Genomic DNA, 14,730 nt, shown 5'->3' with positions numbered 1-14,730 from the left:
GGAAGTGTTGGTTGATCTGCTCTGTAAGGCACACAAGCTTCAGAGGAGTCATCTGAATGTAACACCGAACCCAGCTGTACAAATTTCCGAAAAAAAGTGGATAGGGGGTAAAATGAGCCCAAAATTAACGTGACAAAACATGGGTATTCCCCACCCCCCCTGAGTTTTTGTATATCTCTCAGATAAAGGACAGACACTTCAAAATCTTGTTCCATATGATTTATTTTTTGACTGTCTGTTTGTTATTCAATGTGTTTCTATGGGCTATAGCAGTAAATGCCAAATTAAATGTTTTGTCAAATAATTTTTGTATATCATTTTTTTTATACATGCAGGGGTCCTATGATTCAAAATCAAATGACTAAATGATACATTTTATGACCACCTTTAAACAATTCCATATGTTAGCTTAGTAGATTTTGGATTCTAAGGGCTTAGACCTACAGGAGTTTTAAAGTATTTTGATTGAAATCTCTATAGCCTACTGTTTAACATCCAACTGCCCCAAAGTCTTTGATTTGGCACTCTATATGTGTGTGTGTGTGTGTGTGTGTGTGTGTGTGTGTGTGTGTGTGTGAGAGAGACATTGTAAGCTAGCCTAATTCTTTATATGTGTACCCTCCAATATGTACCCTCCAATATGTACCCTCCAATATGCACCCTTCATTTTTCAGTTTGCGACCAGAATAAGACATCATAAAAATACATATTTTCAACCAGGTTTTGCCCACTGAGAATGGTTCTTCGGCTGTCCCCATAGGAGAACCATTTTTGGTTCCAGGTAGAACCCTTTTAGGTTCCATGTAGAACCGTCTGTGGAAAGGGTTCTACTGGGGGGGGGGTACACATTTCAAGAATTATGCTAGCTTACAATGTCTCACACACTCTCTCGCTCTCACATACACACATTTACTGTCATTAACTAAACAGATATCAAAATGTTAGCTGGCTAGCTAAAACCAATGGCTACAATTTTTACAAATTAGTCATTTAGCAGACGCTCTTATCCAGAGCGACTTACAGTTAGTGTGTGCATACATTATTTTATTTTTCATACTGGCCCCCTGTGCGAATCGAAACCACAACCCTTGCATTGCAAACGCCATGCTCTACATCCCTGCCTGCCATTCCCTCCCCTACCCTGGACGACGCTGGGCCAATTGTGCGCCTCCCCATGGGTCTCCCGGTCGCGGCCGGCTACGACAGAGCCTGGATTCGAACCAGGATCTCTAGTGACTCTAGTGACAACAGGTCAAAATTAAAACTTACCATGTCCATGGAGGATTAGCCAGACAGGTAATGTTAGCTAGCTAAAATTAGCCAGTTAGCTAACGTTAGCTAGCTAGCAAATATTTTCTTGATGTTCTTCTCCCCAACAAACCGCCACTTTACTTATAGAAGTAAAACAAGAATGCAGGAAAACAGGGACTACCACTTAGCAAATCAAATCTTTTAGAAGTTTTTGGTAACACTTCCTTTTAAGGGGTCCTTATTACAGTGTAATTGGAGGAGAGAAGCATCGATCGATCCTCTCACTTGCTGAATGGCTATAAAATAGGCTACAGCGTTGGCAATGAACTGGTGGTGAAGTTTGAATGGCGAGAGCGACGTGTAGCTCTGTTGTGATGCGATCACATTGGCTAAATTGATACATTGTTCCACTGATGGGATCGCAAACATAAAAAATAGGCAGAGAGAAATGTATTCATTCATTCACACAACGAACTCCCAGACCTGTCAGTGGCAGTGGCCCAGATAAAAATATATATTAGTCAACAACTCATTTTCGCATGCGAAAAGACACACAAATCGAAACCTTTTCCATTATAAATAATTGACGGATTGCGATGTTTCGGCATCATAAACAACATGTGTTCGTATTTATTGATAACGGACTTGCTGAGAAAGGGCAGAGTCAGAAAGATCTGATCACTATCAGATTACACAGGCAGCCAATTCGGATATTTTTTTAAAACTAATTGGTCTTTTGACCAATCAGATCAGCTCTTTTGCCAATAATTTAGCAAAATATCAGAATTGGGCTGCCAGTGTAAATGCAGCCATAGTGTCACTGTATTTGCACATTTTAGACAGGTGTAGACGATTCAATCAGAATGTTGACAATATCAGGACAACGGGCGCATGTTAGCACCAGGTATAAACAGGGCTGTAGTGTTCTTTATAGGGAATATGGTGCCATTTGTATCAAACTTTCATCCTGACCTGGCTGACTGATAGTGTCCCTGCTGTTTTAGGAAACTTTTCAATCGGTTGGAATTTCAGAACAAGACAACTCTGACACCTGGTGGTTAAATGAGGTAACAATTTATTTCAGGTCACGTAGACCTGCCAATTACATTTACATTTTTAGTCATTTATCAGACGCTCTTATCCAGAGCGACTTACAGTTAGTGAGTGCATACATTATTTTTTATTTTATTTTTCATATTGTCCCCCCGTGGGAATCGAACCCACAACCCTGGCATTGCAAACGCCATGCTCTACCAATTGCCGGCCATTCCCTCCCCTACCCTGGGCCAATTGTGCTCCGCCAGAGCCTGGATTCTAACCAGGATCTCTAGTGGCACAGCTAGTGCTGCGATGCAGTGCCTTAGACCACTGCGCCACTCGGGAGACGCTGGCATTGTAATGGTGATGTTGATTTCTTTATGAAAATCACTATCTTCAGACAACAGTGATTTGATTTGAAAGACATTTGTTACAAAGAAAACATGAAATATATGTACACATAAAAAAATTACTTATTTTAGATATTTCGATAAATAGCCTCAATTTGATATGGGAAGACATGGTCAATATACGGCTATGGAATTGTTGGGACAGCAAAACAAGATGAGGTTGGTGGTGATGATTATGGTGATTATTATGAGGATGATGAAGATGATGGTGGTGATGATGATGATGGTAATGATGGTAATGATGATGATGATGGTGATGATGGTAATGATGATGATGGTGATGGTTATGATGATGATGATGGTAATGATGATGATGATGGTAATGATGATGATGATGGTGATGATGGTAATGATGGTAATGATGATGATGATGGTAATGATGATGGTGATGATGATGGTGATGGTTATGATGATGATGATGGTAATGTTGATGATGATGGTGATGATGGTAATGATGGTAATGATGATGATGGTGATGGTGATGGTTATGATGATGATGATGATGATGATGATGGTAATGATGGTAATGATGATGATGATGGTAATGATGGTGATGATGATGATGATGGTGATGGTTATGATGATGATGATGGTAATGATGATGATGGTAATGATGATGATGATGATGGTAATGATGGTAATGATGATGATGATGATGATGGTGATGGTTATGATGATGGTGATGGTGATGATGGTGATAATGATGGTGATGGTGATTGTGATGGTAATGATGGTGATGGTGATGATAATGATGGTGATGGTGATGATGATGAAGAAAGGGATCAAACTGAGTTCTCCGAGCCACCGTAGGTCTTGTAGAGAAGGGACTGTTTTCCACACCTATGAGAGAGAAAACAGACCAACGATAGAAACTATTACATCTTATTTTATAGAAGAGACACGTAGTGTTCAGCGAGGGGTTTGTTCCTGCATTACCAATGTTTCCAAAAGACAGTTCTGTCTCAACTTACTATGCTTCTATGTCCCTTATGCTGTCTAGAAGAGACATGCTTCTTTGATAAAGGAAATCATTATGTCAGCTCTATTCATGATTGTTCTATTTGCTATGTTCTGTACGTCAGGGGCGTCATGCACCCATTATTTAAGAAGGGGCCCGAAGTACGTGAGGATGGTTGGGGGTGGTCCGTAGGGGGGTCAATGTGAAGTACCGAGTCACATCGACTGTAGGGGGGTCGATGTGAAGTACCGAGTCACATCGACCGTAGGGGGTCAATGTGAAGTACCAAGTTGATGTGAAGGGGCAACGAGGTAATTGAGGTAGATATGTACATATAGGTAGGGGTAAAGGGACTAGACAACAGGATAGATAATAGACAGTAGCAGCAGTATACTGTAGGTAGGGGTAAAGGGACTAGACAACAGGATAGATAATAGACAGTAGCAGCAGTATACTGTAGGTAGGGGTAAAGTGACTAGACAACAGGATAGATAATAAACAGTAGCAGCAGTATACTGTAGGTAGGGGTAAAGTGACTAGACAACACGATAGATAATAGACAGTAGCAGCAGTATACTGTAGGTAGGGGTAAAGGGACTAGGCAACAGGATAGATAATAGACAGTAGCAGCAGTATACTGTAGGTAGGGGTAAAGTGACTAGACAACAGGATAGATAATAGACAGTAGCAGCAGTATACTGTAGGTAGGGGTAAAGTGACTAGACAACAGGATAGATAATAGACAGTAGCAGCAGTATACTGTAGGTAGGGGTAAAGTGACTAGGCAACAGGATAGATAATAGACAGTAGCAGCAGTATACTGTAGGTAGGGGTAAAGTGACTAGACAACAGGATAGATAATAGACAGTAGCAGCAGTATACTGTAGGTAGGGGTAAAGTGACTAGGCAACAGGATAGATAATAGACAGTAGCAGCAGTATACTGTAGGTAGGGGTAAAGTGACTAGACAACAGGATAGATAATAGACAGTAGCAGCAGTATACTGTAGGTAGGGGTAAAGTGACTAGACAACAGGATAGATAATAGACAGTAGCAGCAGTATACTGTAGGTAGGGGTAAAGTGACTAGGCAACAGGATAGATAATAGACAGTAGCAGCAGTATACTGTAGGTAGGGGTAAAGTGACTAGACAACAGGATAGATAATAGACAGTAGCAGCAGTATACTGTAGGTAGGGGTAAAGCGACTAGACAACAGGATAGATAATAGACAGTAGCAGCAGTATACTGTAGGTAGGGGTAAAGGGACTAGACAACAGGATAGATAATAGACAGTAGCAGCAGATTGTGTGTGATGAGTCAAAAGAGTCAATGCAGATTGACAGACATTATGCCTAATTCTATGTCAAAAGGTTACCTAAGCATACCTCTTTACGTGTTCAATTGTCATTTTAATTAATGATGCACTTTTTTTATTTTTATAACTCAAATAAAATAAAATAAAATACAATTTTATTGGCCACATGCGCCGAATACAACAGGTGCAGACATTACAGTGAAATGCTTACTTACAGCCCTTAACCAACAGTGCATTTATTTAAAAGAAAAAAGTAAAATAAAACAACAACAAAAAAGTGTTGAGAAAAAAAGAGCAGAAGTAAAATAAAATAACAGTAGGGAGGCTATATATACAGGGGGGTACCGGTGCAGAGTCAATGTGCGGGGGCACCGGCTAGTTGAGGTAATATGTACATGTGGGTAGAGTTAAAGTGACTATGCATAAATAATTAACAGAGTAGCAGCAGCGTAAAAAGATGGGGTGGGGGTTGGGGGGGCAGTGCAAATAGTCCAGGTAGCCATGATTAGCTGTTCAGGAGTCTTATGGCTTGGGGGTAGAAGCTGTTGAGAAGTCTTTTGGACCTAGACTTGGCGCTCCGGTACCGCTTGCCGTGCGGTAGCAGAGAGAACAGTCTATGACTAGGGTGGCTGGAGTCTTTGACAATTTTGAGGGCCTTCCTCTGACACCGCCTGGTATAGAGGTCCTGGATGGCAGGAAGCTTGGCCCCAGTGATGTACTGGGCCGTACGCACTACCCTCTGTAGTGCCTTGCGGTCGGAGGCCAAGCAGTTGCCATACCAGGCGGTGATGCAACCAGTCAGGATGCTCTCGATGGTGCAGCTGTAGAATTTTTTGAGGATCTGAGGACCCATGCCAAATCTTTTCAGTCTCCTGAGGGGGAATAGGTTTGTCGTGCCCTCTTCACGACTGTCTTGGTGTGTTTGGACCATGATAGTTCGTTGGTGATGTGGACACCGAGGAACTTGAAGCTCTCAACCTGTTCCACTACAGCCCCGTCGATGAGAATCGGGGCGTGCTCAGTCCTCTAACTGTTATGCCTTAGGAGTTTAGTGCGACTGCCACACTGGTATATGGTATCATATACGTCTAGCAACCTTGCCAGCAGGCATGCCAGCTAAGATATCTAGACAAGCTACTCTACTGATAGCCTGAAATGGCTCGGTAGCTAATTATGAGGTTCGTAGATTGGGAACCTATCTAGCTGGCTAGCTAAAGCCAACTTCATAAAATTGCTAGGTGGCTAGTATTACAGAGAAAAACAACAAAACATTTTAGTTTGATGTATTCATCAAGAAGGAATCAATAGGCTACATAGCTTAGATCAAATTCATTTACAAACGTACTTCCTGCGAGTTCGCACGTGCATTAGTGCCCCCTATGGGCATGACGTTGCACTCTGCTCTACGTAACCTGTTGACGCCGTATTACTCCACAAATCTCTCATTATCTTTCCGTCTCTATTTCAGTATCTATTTGTCTGTCTTCCCCCTGTCTCTGTAGCCCCTGACAAGGTGGTGTGTGTGTGTGTGTGTTTTACTGTGAGTTGCTTACCTTCTCTTGATGCAGCAGTAGAGACAGCCAGCGAGGCAGCACGCTAACATGGCCACGCCCACACAGATGGCAATCACCTCCTCTGTTGTTGCAAACTTGCACAGCGTCACATGGTAGACCAACAGACCACAGCGAGGTCCGCTATAGGAAGCATCACACCTACACACAGAGAGAGAGCGTTGACGGGCTCAGGTAATTTTAAGTAAATATATATTGTGTGTGTGTGTGTGTGTGTGTGTGTGTGTGTCAGTGGCGGTTAGTACCGTTTAAGATGAGGGAGGACGATTCTTTTTTTTCATGAGCATGGCCTTATTTCTATTACAGCATATTGGATGAATGTCGTTCATATTCCATTCACCCAGTTCAATGTAACATCGATAGGTTTAGGCTACTACATGATACTCAAACTTTCCCTATACCCATCCTGGCCTATGAATGAAAGATTACGACGTAGGTGCACACAGGTCGAGAGAAAATGTTGAGGTGACAGACAGCGACACATTCAATACCGCCTTGTACACTCTTGCCTGCATCTAGCTGATATAGGGTGTAATCATTAGTCCAACAGTTGCAAATGAGAGTTTGTATTGGACAAAGTCAGGTATGTTTAAGAAAAGTTTTTCAACACAATCGGCGGAATGAATACACCCCTGGTCACGCGTAAACACAGTTCACTTTCATAGCAGCCACGTTGTATTCCTTCTCGCATCTATGCGCTCTCCTCCTCCCACCTTTTCCCTTCGTTTGTGGACTTCAATGAACAACACATCTGCTGTATGTGACCAGGCGAAAAAACCTTTCCAAGACACACCATTTACCAGACGCTCTTATCCAGAGCGACTTACAGGAGCAATTAGGGTTAAGTGCCTTGCTCAAGGGCACATGACAGATTTTTCACCTAGTCGGCTCGGGGATTAGAACTAGCGACCTTTCGGTTACTGGCACAACGCTCTTACCCACTAAGCCACCTGCCGCTACATCGTTTACATTTGAGTCATTTAGCAGACGCTCTTATCCAGAGCGACTTACAGTTTAGTGAGTGCATGCATCTTTTTTTCATACTGGTCCCCCGTGGACATCGAACCCACAACCCTGACGTTGCAAGCGCCATGCTCTACCAACTGAGCTACACGGGACTATATTAGCCATGTTAGCTAAAGTAACGTCATAGTCAACATGGCTAATAGAACTAATGTGTTAATAAACCCTCTACAATCATGCAGTAACTTTACAATGTATGGTCACTAAGCAGTTTAGCGGTCCCCTGTGGCAATACATTTGTAAAACCAAAAGCTTACCTTGACTTGGAAGAGTTCCAGTGTTGTGTTGGATAGTCATAGCCAGCTAGCTAACATAGCATCCCTCTGTTTGAGCCAGGTGTTTCAGTAGGCTAAACTAGCTAGCTGTATTTGTTAGCTAAGTATGTGAAAGTGAAAAAAAATGACAATCTCTCTCTGTTGCTTATGCTTTCAGTACTAGATTCATTCTCTGATCCTTTGGTTGGGTGGACAACATGTCAGTTTATGCTGCAAGAGCTCTGATAGGTTGGAGGACGTCCTCCGAAAGTTGTCATAATTACTGTGTAAGTCTATGGAAGGGGGTGAGAACCATGAGCCTCCTAGGATTTGTATTGAAGTCAATGTACCCAGAGGAGGACAGAAGCTAGCTGTTCTCCGGCTACACCATGGTGCTGCCCTACAGGGTGCTGTTGAGGCTACTGTAGACCTTCAATTATTTGGTGACGTGAATATATTTGGTATAGTTTTATCTAAAAAGGATAACTTTTTTAATGTTTTACAATTTTTTATTTTTGTGAAATTCACTGAGGAGGATGGTCCTCCCCTTCCTCCTCTGGGGAGCCTCCATTGGTGTGTGTGTGTGTGTTGTCTTACGTGCAGGCAGGGGTATCGCTGTCAGGGGGGTACATGCACTGTCCATTCAGGCAGTAGTCAGAATCCTCGTCTTTACAGGGTCTTGACATCCTCAGAACACGAGGTTCCTCCATATCACTACCTGCAATCAATCAACCAATCAGATCTTTATTGTCCCAATTGGGAAAATAATAACAACACAAGCCCGTCATGTAGCAGAAGCTTTAACCCTTACATTCAGTCTAGCCAAGGTGGGGTGTGGGGTGCAGAAACGGCTATCTGAATCCTGAACAAACTGGAAGGCTCTCTTTTGTTGTGATGGTAAAACTCTGTAGTATGCGCAACCATTTCCAAGAAAAAAACCCCGAAAGAGGTCCTTCCAGTTTGTTCAGGATTAGGATACCTGTTTTCCAAGAAGCACCTGTGCCCCCCCCCCCCCAGCCTTTAAACTCACACTAAACCTTCCACATGCCGTGCAGTTTGGAGAACTAAGACACAGAGTAGCTGTTTCTATCCTATAACTCACTATTTACAGGCAGCGTGGAGATTGTGGGTTCTGCAAGGTCTGGGCCGAGTGTCCATTGTGTTGGTTGAAGGTTGTCGGAAGGTTCTGCTGACTGGATCCCTGTGGAGAGGAGGAGCATCACTGCAGCCAGAGTGGTGGAGAAGGCTGTGGAACGGAGGAATGGAGGGAAAAGAGGAGATAAATGAAGGGTTTTCCTCACACTTTTAACTGCTATCCTTCTACACCAACACACTTACTACACTGTTCTAAAGTTTTAACAACAAACATTCTTAAAGAATCCAATTATCAGAATTCTTAGTAGGCTGCTTCCTGATCTGACATGATTGGACGGGTGAAAGCTAGCACCTGTCCAGACACTTGTCACATCAGTAATTAGGCTAGATGGAAGGTTGCTTTAGATCAGTCGTTAGGTTAGATGGAAGGTTGCTTTAGATCAGTCGTTAGGTTAGATGGAAGGTTGTTTTGATCAGTGATTACGCTAGACGTAAGGTTGCTTTAGATCAGTGGTTAGGCTGAACGTAAGGATGCTTTAGATCAGTGGTTAGGCTAAACGTAAGGTTGCTTTAGATCAGTGGTTAGGCTGAACGTAAGGATGCTTTAGATCAGTGATTAAGTTAGATGGAAGGTTGCTTTAGATCAGTGATTAAGTTAGATGGACGGTTGCTTTTGTAAAGTGTTAAAATAACGTCAAGTTGCAGAAGGTGCATAAAATAAAAAAATCACACAACACTGAAAAGTACAGAAAAGACACAACAAACACTTTGTCCCCAGGTTAATCAGTATGTTTATCCTGGAGCAGGAGCTGTTCAAAATGGAGTAGCTGTTCAAAATGGAGGAGCTGTTCAAAATGGAGGAGCTGTTCAAAATGGAGGAGCTGTTCAAAATGGGAGAGCTGTTCAAAATGGAGGAGCTGTTCAAAATGGGAGAGCTGTTCAAAATGGAGGAGCTGTTCAAAATGGGAGAGCTGTTCAAAATGGGAGAACTGTTCAAAATGGGGGGGCTGTTCAAAATGGAGGAGCTGTTCAAAATGGGAGAGCTGTTCAAAATGGAGGAGCTGTTCAAAATGTGCGAGCTGTTCAAAATGGAGGAGCTGTTCAAAATGTGCGAGCTGATGACATTTTTGCTCACTCTTGGCATTCTCTCAACCAGCTTCACCTAGAATGCTTTTCCAACAGTCTTGAAGGACTTCCCACATATGCTGAACACTCGTTGGCTGCCTTTCCTTCACTCTGCGGTCCGACTCATCCGAAACCATCTCAATTTGGTTGAGGTCGGGGGATTGTGGAGGCCATGTCATCTGATGCAGCACTCCATCACTCTTCTTCTTGGTAAAATAGCCCTTACACAGCCTGGAGGTGTGTTGGGTCATTGTCCTGTTGAAAAACAAAATGAGAGTCCCACTAAGCCCAAACCAGATGGGATGGCGTATCGCTGCAGAAGTTTGTGGTAGCCATGCTGGTTAAGTGTGCCTTGAATTCTAAATAAATCACAGACAGTGTCACCAGCAAAGCACCCCCACCCCCATAAAGTGTATTTTCTTAGTCCAAGTAAAGTGACACAGGAAGGTCATAATGCTTCTTGACAGTGTCATAAAGTGTATTTTCTTAGTCCAAGTAAAGTGACACAGGAAGGTCATAATGCTTCTTGACAGTGTCATAAAGTGTATTTTCTACAAGGTATTTCAAATATGATGACAAAAACATGACTGTAAAGAATTCATTACAACAACAACAAAGGATTTAAGAAACAAACTTTCAAAACGAAAAGAAACTTCTTGGCAGGGAAAAAAACTGATATAAATGAATGTGGGGTTTGACACTCTTATGTAACCAGCTATAAAATAACGCAATGTATGTCACAACAGGTGTGTATATATATATATATATATATATATATATATATATATATATATATATATATATATATATATATATATATATATATATATATATATATATATATATATATATATATATATGGGTCATGACAGTGTTATGACATATTATGACATGGTTATGACCGTTATGACACTGGGTGTCAAGGAAAGTGTTACCAAATTAAGTGTTAGGACTGCACAGACACACACACACACACACACACAGACACACACAGACACACACACACACACACACACACAGACACACACAAACATACACACACAGACACACACGGTTGCAGGATACTCACCCCTCGCGGTCTGTTTTGGTTCTGACATCTTGTGGTTTTCTAAGTGTGTGTGTTGTAGCCATCCAGGGGTTTCTAGTTAGTCTAAGGACTATCTCCTCTTCAGGTGTGTGGATTACAGTGAACGTTCGGTATAATTTATACCCCTTCAACACATCCCTGTCACAACTTGCACGACAAAAAGGGCAGAACCAGAATTCTGGGGTAAAGAGTATCTCCTTTCTCCCAAATGACTCGCTCGGCTGCTTCTCCCGCATCACTTCCTGTCCCATTGCCCTCGGTTAGCCGCATGCAGAGGCCTCCCCACTTGGGCAGGTATTCAACAGGTATGCAGCCCCAGGGGGCAGGAGATGATGAAGGCATTTCACTTACACCCACACACAGATGACAAGTGTGTGTTGTCAGCATCTGGAGGTTACAGCACTTATCGAAACGTGACCATGACACACTCACTCACTCACTCTCTCTCTCTCTCTCTCTCTCTCTCTCTCTCTCTCTCTCTCTCTCTCTCTCTCTCTCTCTCTCTCTCTCTCTCTCTCTCTCTCTCTCTCTCTCTCTCTCTCTCTCTCTCTCTCTCTCTCTCTCTCTCTCTCTCTCTCTCTCTCTCTCTCTCTCTCTCTCTCTCTCTCTCTCTCTCTCTCTCTCTCTCTCTCTCTCTCTCTCTCTCTCTCTCTCTCTCAGGTAACCCCGTCCATTTCTCTCTCTCTCTCTCAATTCAATTCAATTCAATTCAATTTAAGGGCTTTATTGGCATGGGAAACGTATGATAACATTGCCAAATCAAGTGAAGTAGATAGTAAACAAAAATAACTATTAACAGTAAACATTACACTCAGAAGTTCCAAAAGAATAAAGACATTTCAAATGTCATATTATGTATATATACAGTGTTGTAACAATGTGCAAATAGTTAAAGTACAAATGGGAAAATAAATAAACATAAATATTGGTTGTATTTACAATGGTGTTTGTTCTTCACTGGTTGCCCTTTTCTTGTGGCAACAGGTCACAAATCTTGCAGCTGTGATGGCACACTGTGGTTTTTCACCCAGTAGATAAGGCAAAATTGGAAATATGTGTCTCTAATATGGTCATATATTTGGCAGGAGGTTAGGAAGTGCAGCTCAGTTTCCACCTCATTTTGTGGGCAGTGTGCACATAGCCTGTCTTCTCTTGAGAGCCAGGTCTGCCTACGGCGGCCTTTCTCAATAGCAAGGCTATGCTCACTGAGTCTGTACATAGTCAAAGCTTTCCTTAAGTTTGGGTCAGTCACAGTGGTCAGGTATTCTGCCACTGTGTACTCTCTGTTTAGAGCCAAATAGCATTCTAGTTTGCTCTGTTTTTTTGTTAATTCTTTCCAATGTGTCAAGTAATTCTCTTTTTGTTTTCTCATGATTTGGTTGGGTCTAATTGTGTTGTTGTCCTGGAGCTCTGTGGGGTCTGTTTGTGTTTGTGAACAGAGCCCCAGGACCAGCTTGCTTAGGGGACTCTTCTCCAAGTTAATCTCTTTGTAGGTGATGGCTTTGTTATGGAAGGTTTGGGAATCGCTTCCTTTTAAGTGGTTATAGAATTTAACGTCTCTTTTCTGGATTTTGATAATTAGCGGGTATCGGCCTAATTCTGCTCTGCATGCATTATTTGGTGTTTTTCGTTGTACACAGAGGATATTTTTGCAGAATTCTGCATGCAGAGTCTCAATTTGGTGTTTGTCCCATTTTGTGAATTCTTGGTTGGTGAGCGGACCCCAGACCTCACAACCATAAAGGGCAAAGGGTTCTATAACTGATTCAAGTATTTTTAGCCAGATTCTAATTGGTATGTCAAATTTTATGTTCCTTTTGATGGCATAGAAGGCCCTTCTTGCCTTGTCTCTCAGATCATTCACAGCTTTGTGGAAGTTTACTGTGGCACTGATGTTTAGGCCGAGGTATGTATCGTTTTTTGTGTGCTCTAGGGCAACGGTGTCTAGATGGAATTTGTATTTGTGTTCCTGGCAACTGGACCTTTTTTGGAACACCATTATTTTTGTCTTACTGAGATTTACTGTCAGGGCCCAGGTCTGACAGAATCTGTGCAGCAGATCTAGGTGCTGCTGTAGGCCCTCCTTGGTTGGTGACAGAAGCACCAGATCATCAGCAAACAGTAGAAATTTGACTTCAGATTCTAGTAGGGTGAGGCCGGGTGCTGCAGACTGTTCTAGTGCCCTCACCAATTCGTTGATATATATGTTGAAGAGGGTGGGGCTTAAACTGCATCCCTGTCTCACACCACGGCCCTGTGGAAAGAAATGTGTGTGTTTTTTGCCAATTTTAAATGCACACTTGTTGTTTGTGTACATGGATTTTATAATGTCGTATGTTTTTCCCCCAACCCCACTTTCCATCAATTTGTATAGCAGACCCTCATGCCAAATTGAGTCAAAAGCTTTTTTGAAATCAACAAAGCATGAGAAGACTTTGCCTTTGTTTTGCTTTGTTTGTTTGTCAATTAGGGTGTGCAGGGTGAATATGTGGTCTGTCGTACGGTAATTTGGTAAAAAGCCAATTTGACATTTGCTCAGTACATTGTTTTCACTGAGGAAATGAACTAGTCTGCAGTTAATGATAATGCAGAGGATTTTCCCAAGGTTGCTGTTGACGCATATCCCACAGTAGTTATTGGGGTCAAATTTGTCGCCACTTTTTGTGATCAGTCCTTGGTTCCAAATATTGGGGAAGATGCCAGAGCTAAGGATGATGTTAAAGAGTTTAAGTATAGCCAATTGGAATTTGTGGTCTGTATATTTTATCATTTCATGTAGGATACCATCAACACCACAGGCCTTTTTGGGTTGGAGGGTTTGTATTTTGTCCTGTAGTTCATTCAATGTAATCGGAGAATCCAATCGGGTCTGGTAGTTTTTAATAGCTGATTCTAAGATTTGTAATTGATCATGTATATGTTTTTGCTGTTTGTTCTTTGATATAGAGCCAAAAAGATTAGAGAAGTGGTTTATCCACACATCTCCGTTTTGGATAGATAGCTCTTCGTGTTGTTGTTTGTTTAGTGTTTTCCAATTTTCCCGGAAGTGGTTAGATTCTATGGATTCTTCAATTACATTGAGCTGATTTCTGACGTGCTGTTCCTTCTTTTTCCATAGTGTATTTCTGTATTGTTTTAGTGATTCACCATAGTGAAGGCATAGACTCAGGTTTTCTGGGTCTCTATGTTTTTGGTTGGATAGGTTTCTCAATTTCTTTCTTAGGTTTTTGCATTCTTCATCAAACCATTTGTCATTGTTGTTAATTTTCTTAGGTTGTCTGCTTGACATTTTTAGATTTGATAGGGAAGCTGAGAGGTCAAATATATAGTTTAGGCTTTCTACTGCCAAGTTTACACCTTCACTAAAAGTAGTTTCTACACTACTTTCCTTCCATCTATAGCAATTCTTAATATTGGGCAGTTCCTTTGGCTTTGATGCCTCATGATTGAGTATTGCTCTGTTCAGGTAGACTGTGATTTTGCTGTGATCTGATAGGGGTGTTAGTGTCTGGGTTGAGGTCAGTGATAACGTAGTCTACAGTACTACTGCCAAGAGATGAGCTATAGGTGTACATACCGTAGGAGTCCCCTCGAAGCCTAC

At 42.0% G+C, this 14,730-nt stretch overlaps 1 protein-coding gene across 2 annotated transcripts; it reads right to left on the bottom strand.

Annotated features, from left to right (window-relative positions):
- Positions 1-1,852: 1,852 nt before the first annotated feature.
- LOC311125689 (epigen-like) lies at positions 1,853-11,371 on the bottom strand. Of its 2 annotated transcripts, XM_084199723.1 has the most exons (6): positions 11,112-11,214; positions 10,080-10,297; positions 8,925-9,068; positions 8,420-8,540; positions 6,528-6,686; positions 1,855-3,539 (listed from the first exon to the last, which is right to left on the bottom strand). In XM_084199723.1, exons 1-6 carry the CDS (start codon positions 11,171-11,173, stop codon positions 3,482-3,484), a joined length of 762 nt encoding a protein of 253 aa, XP_084055849.1. In that variant the 5' UTR covers positions 11,174-11,214; the 3' UTR covers positions 1,855-3,481. The 2 variants fall into 2 exon arrangements, with proteins under 2 accessions (XP_084055850.1, XP_084055849.1); XM_084199724.1 differs by lacking the exon at positions 10,080-10,297 and having other exon boundaries at positions 1,853-3,539; positions 11,112-11,371.
- Positions 11,372-14,730: the final 3,359 nt, after the last annotated feature.

This window comes from Coregonus lavaretus, assembly GCF_964263955.1.
Source record: "Coregonus lavaretus genome assembly, contig: HAP1_SCAFFOLD_2905, whole genome shotgun sequence".
NCBI classification, from domain to species: domain Eukaryota; kingdom Metazoa; phylum Chordata; class Actinopteri; order Salmoniformes; family Salmonidae; genus Coregonus; species Coregonus lavaretus.
The sequence above is the reverse complement of the archived record's forward strand: the minus strand, read 5'-3'. Positions and strand labels throughout refer to the sequence as shown.

Bases quoted from the DNA above. Each gene is read 5' to 3' on its own strand.
- LOC311125689 (XM_084199723.1), bottom strand. From the start codon at position 11,173: ATGGCTACAACACACACACTTAGAAAACCACAAGATGTCAGAACCAAA. The intron at 10,298-11,111 runs GTGAGTATCCTG...GTTTTTCAACAG, and splicing joins ACCAAAACAGACCGCGAGGG to GACAATGACCCAACACACCT. The intron at 6,687-8,419 runs GTAAGACAACAC...CTCTGTGTGTAG, and splicing joins AGCGATACCCCTGCCTGCAC to GTGTGATGCTTCCTATAGCG.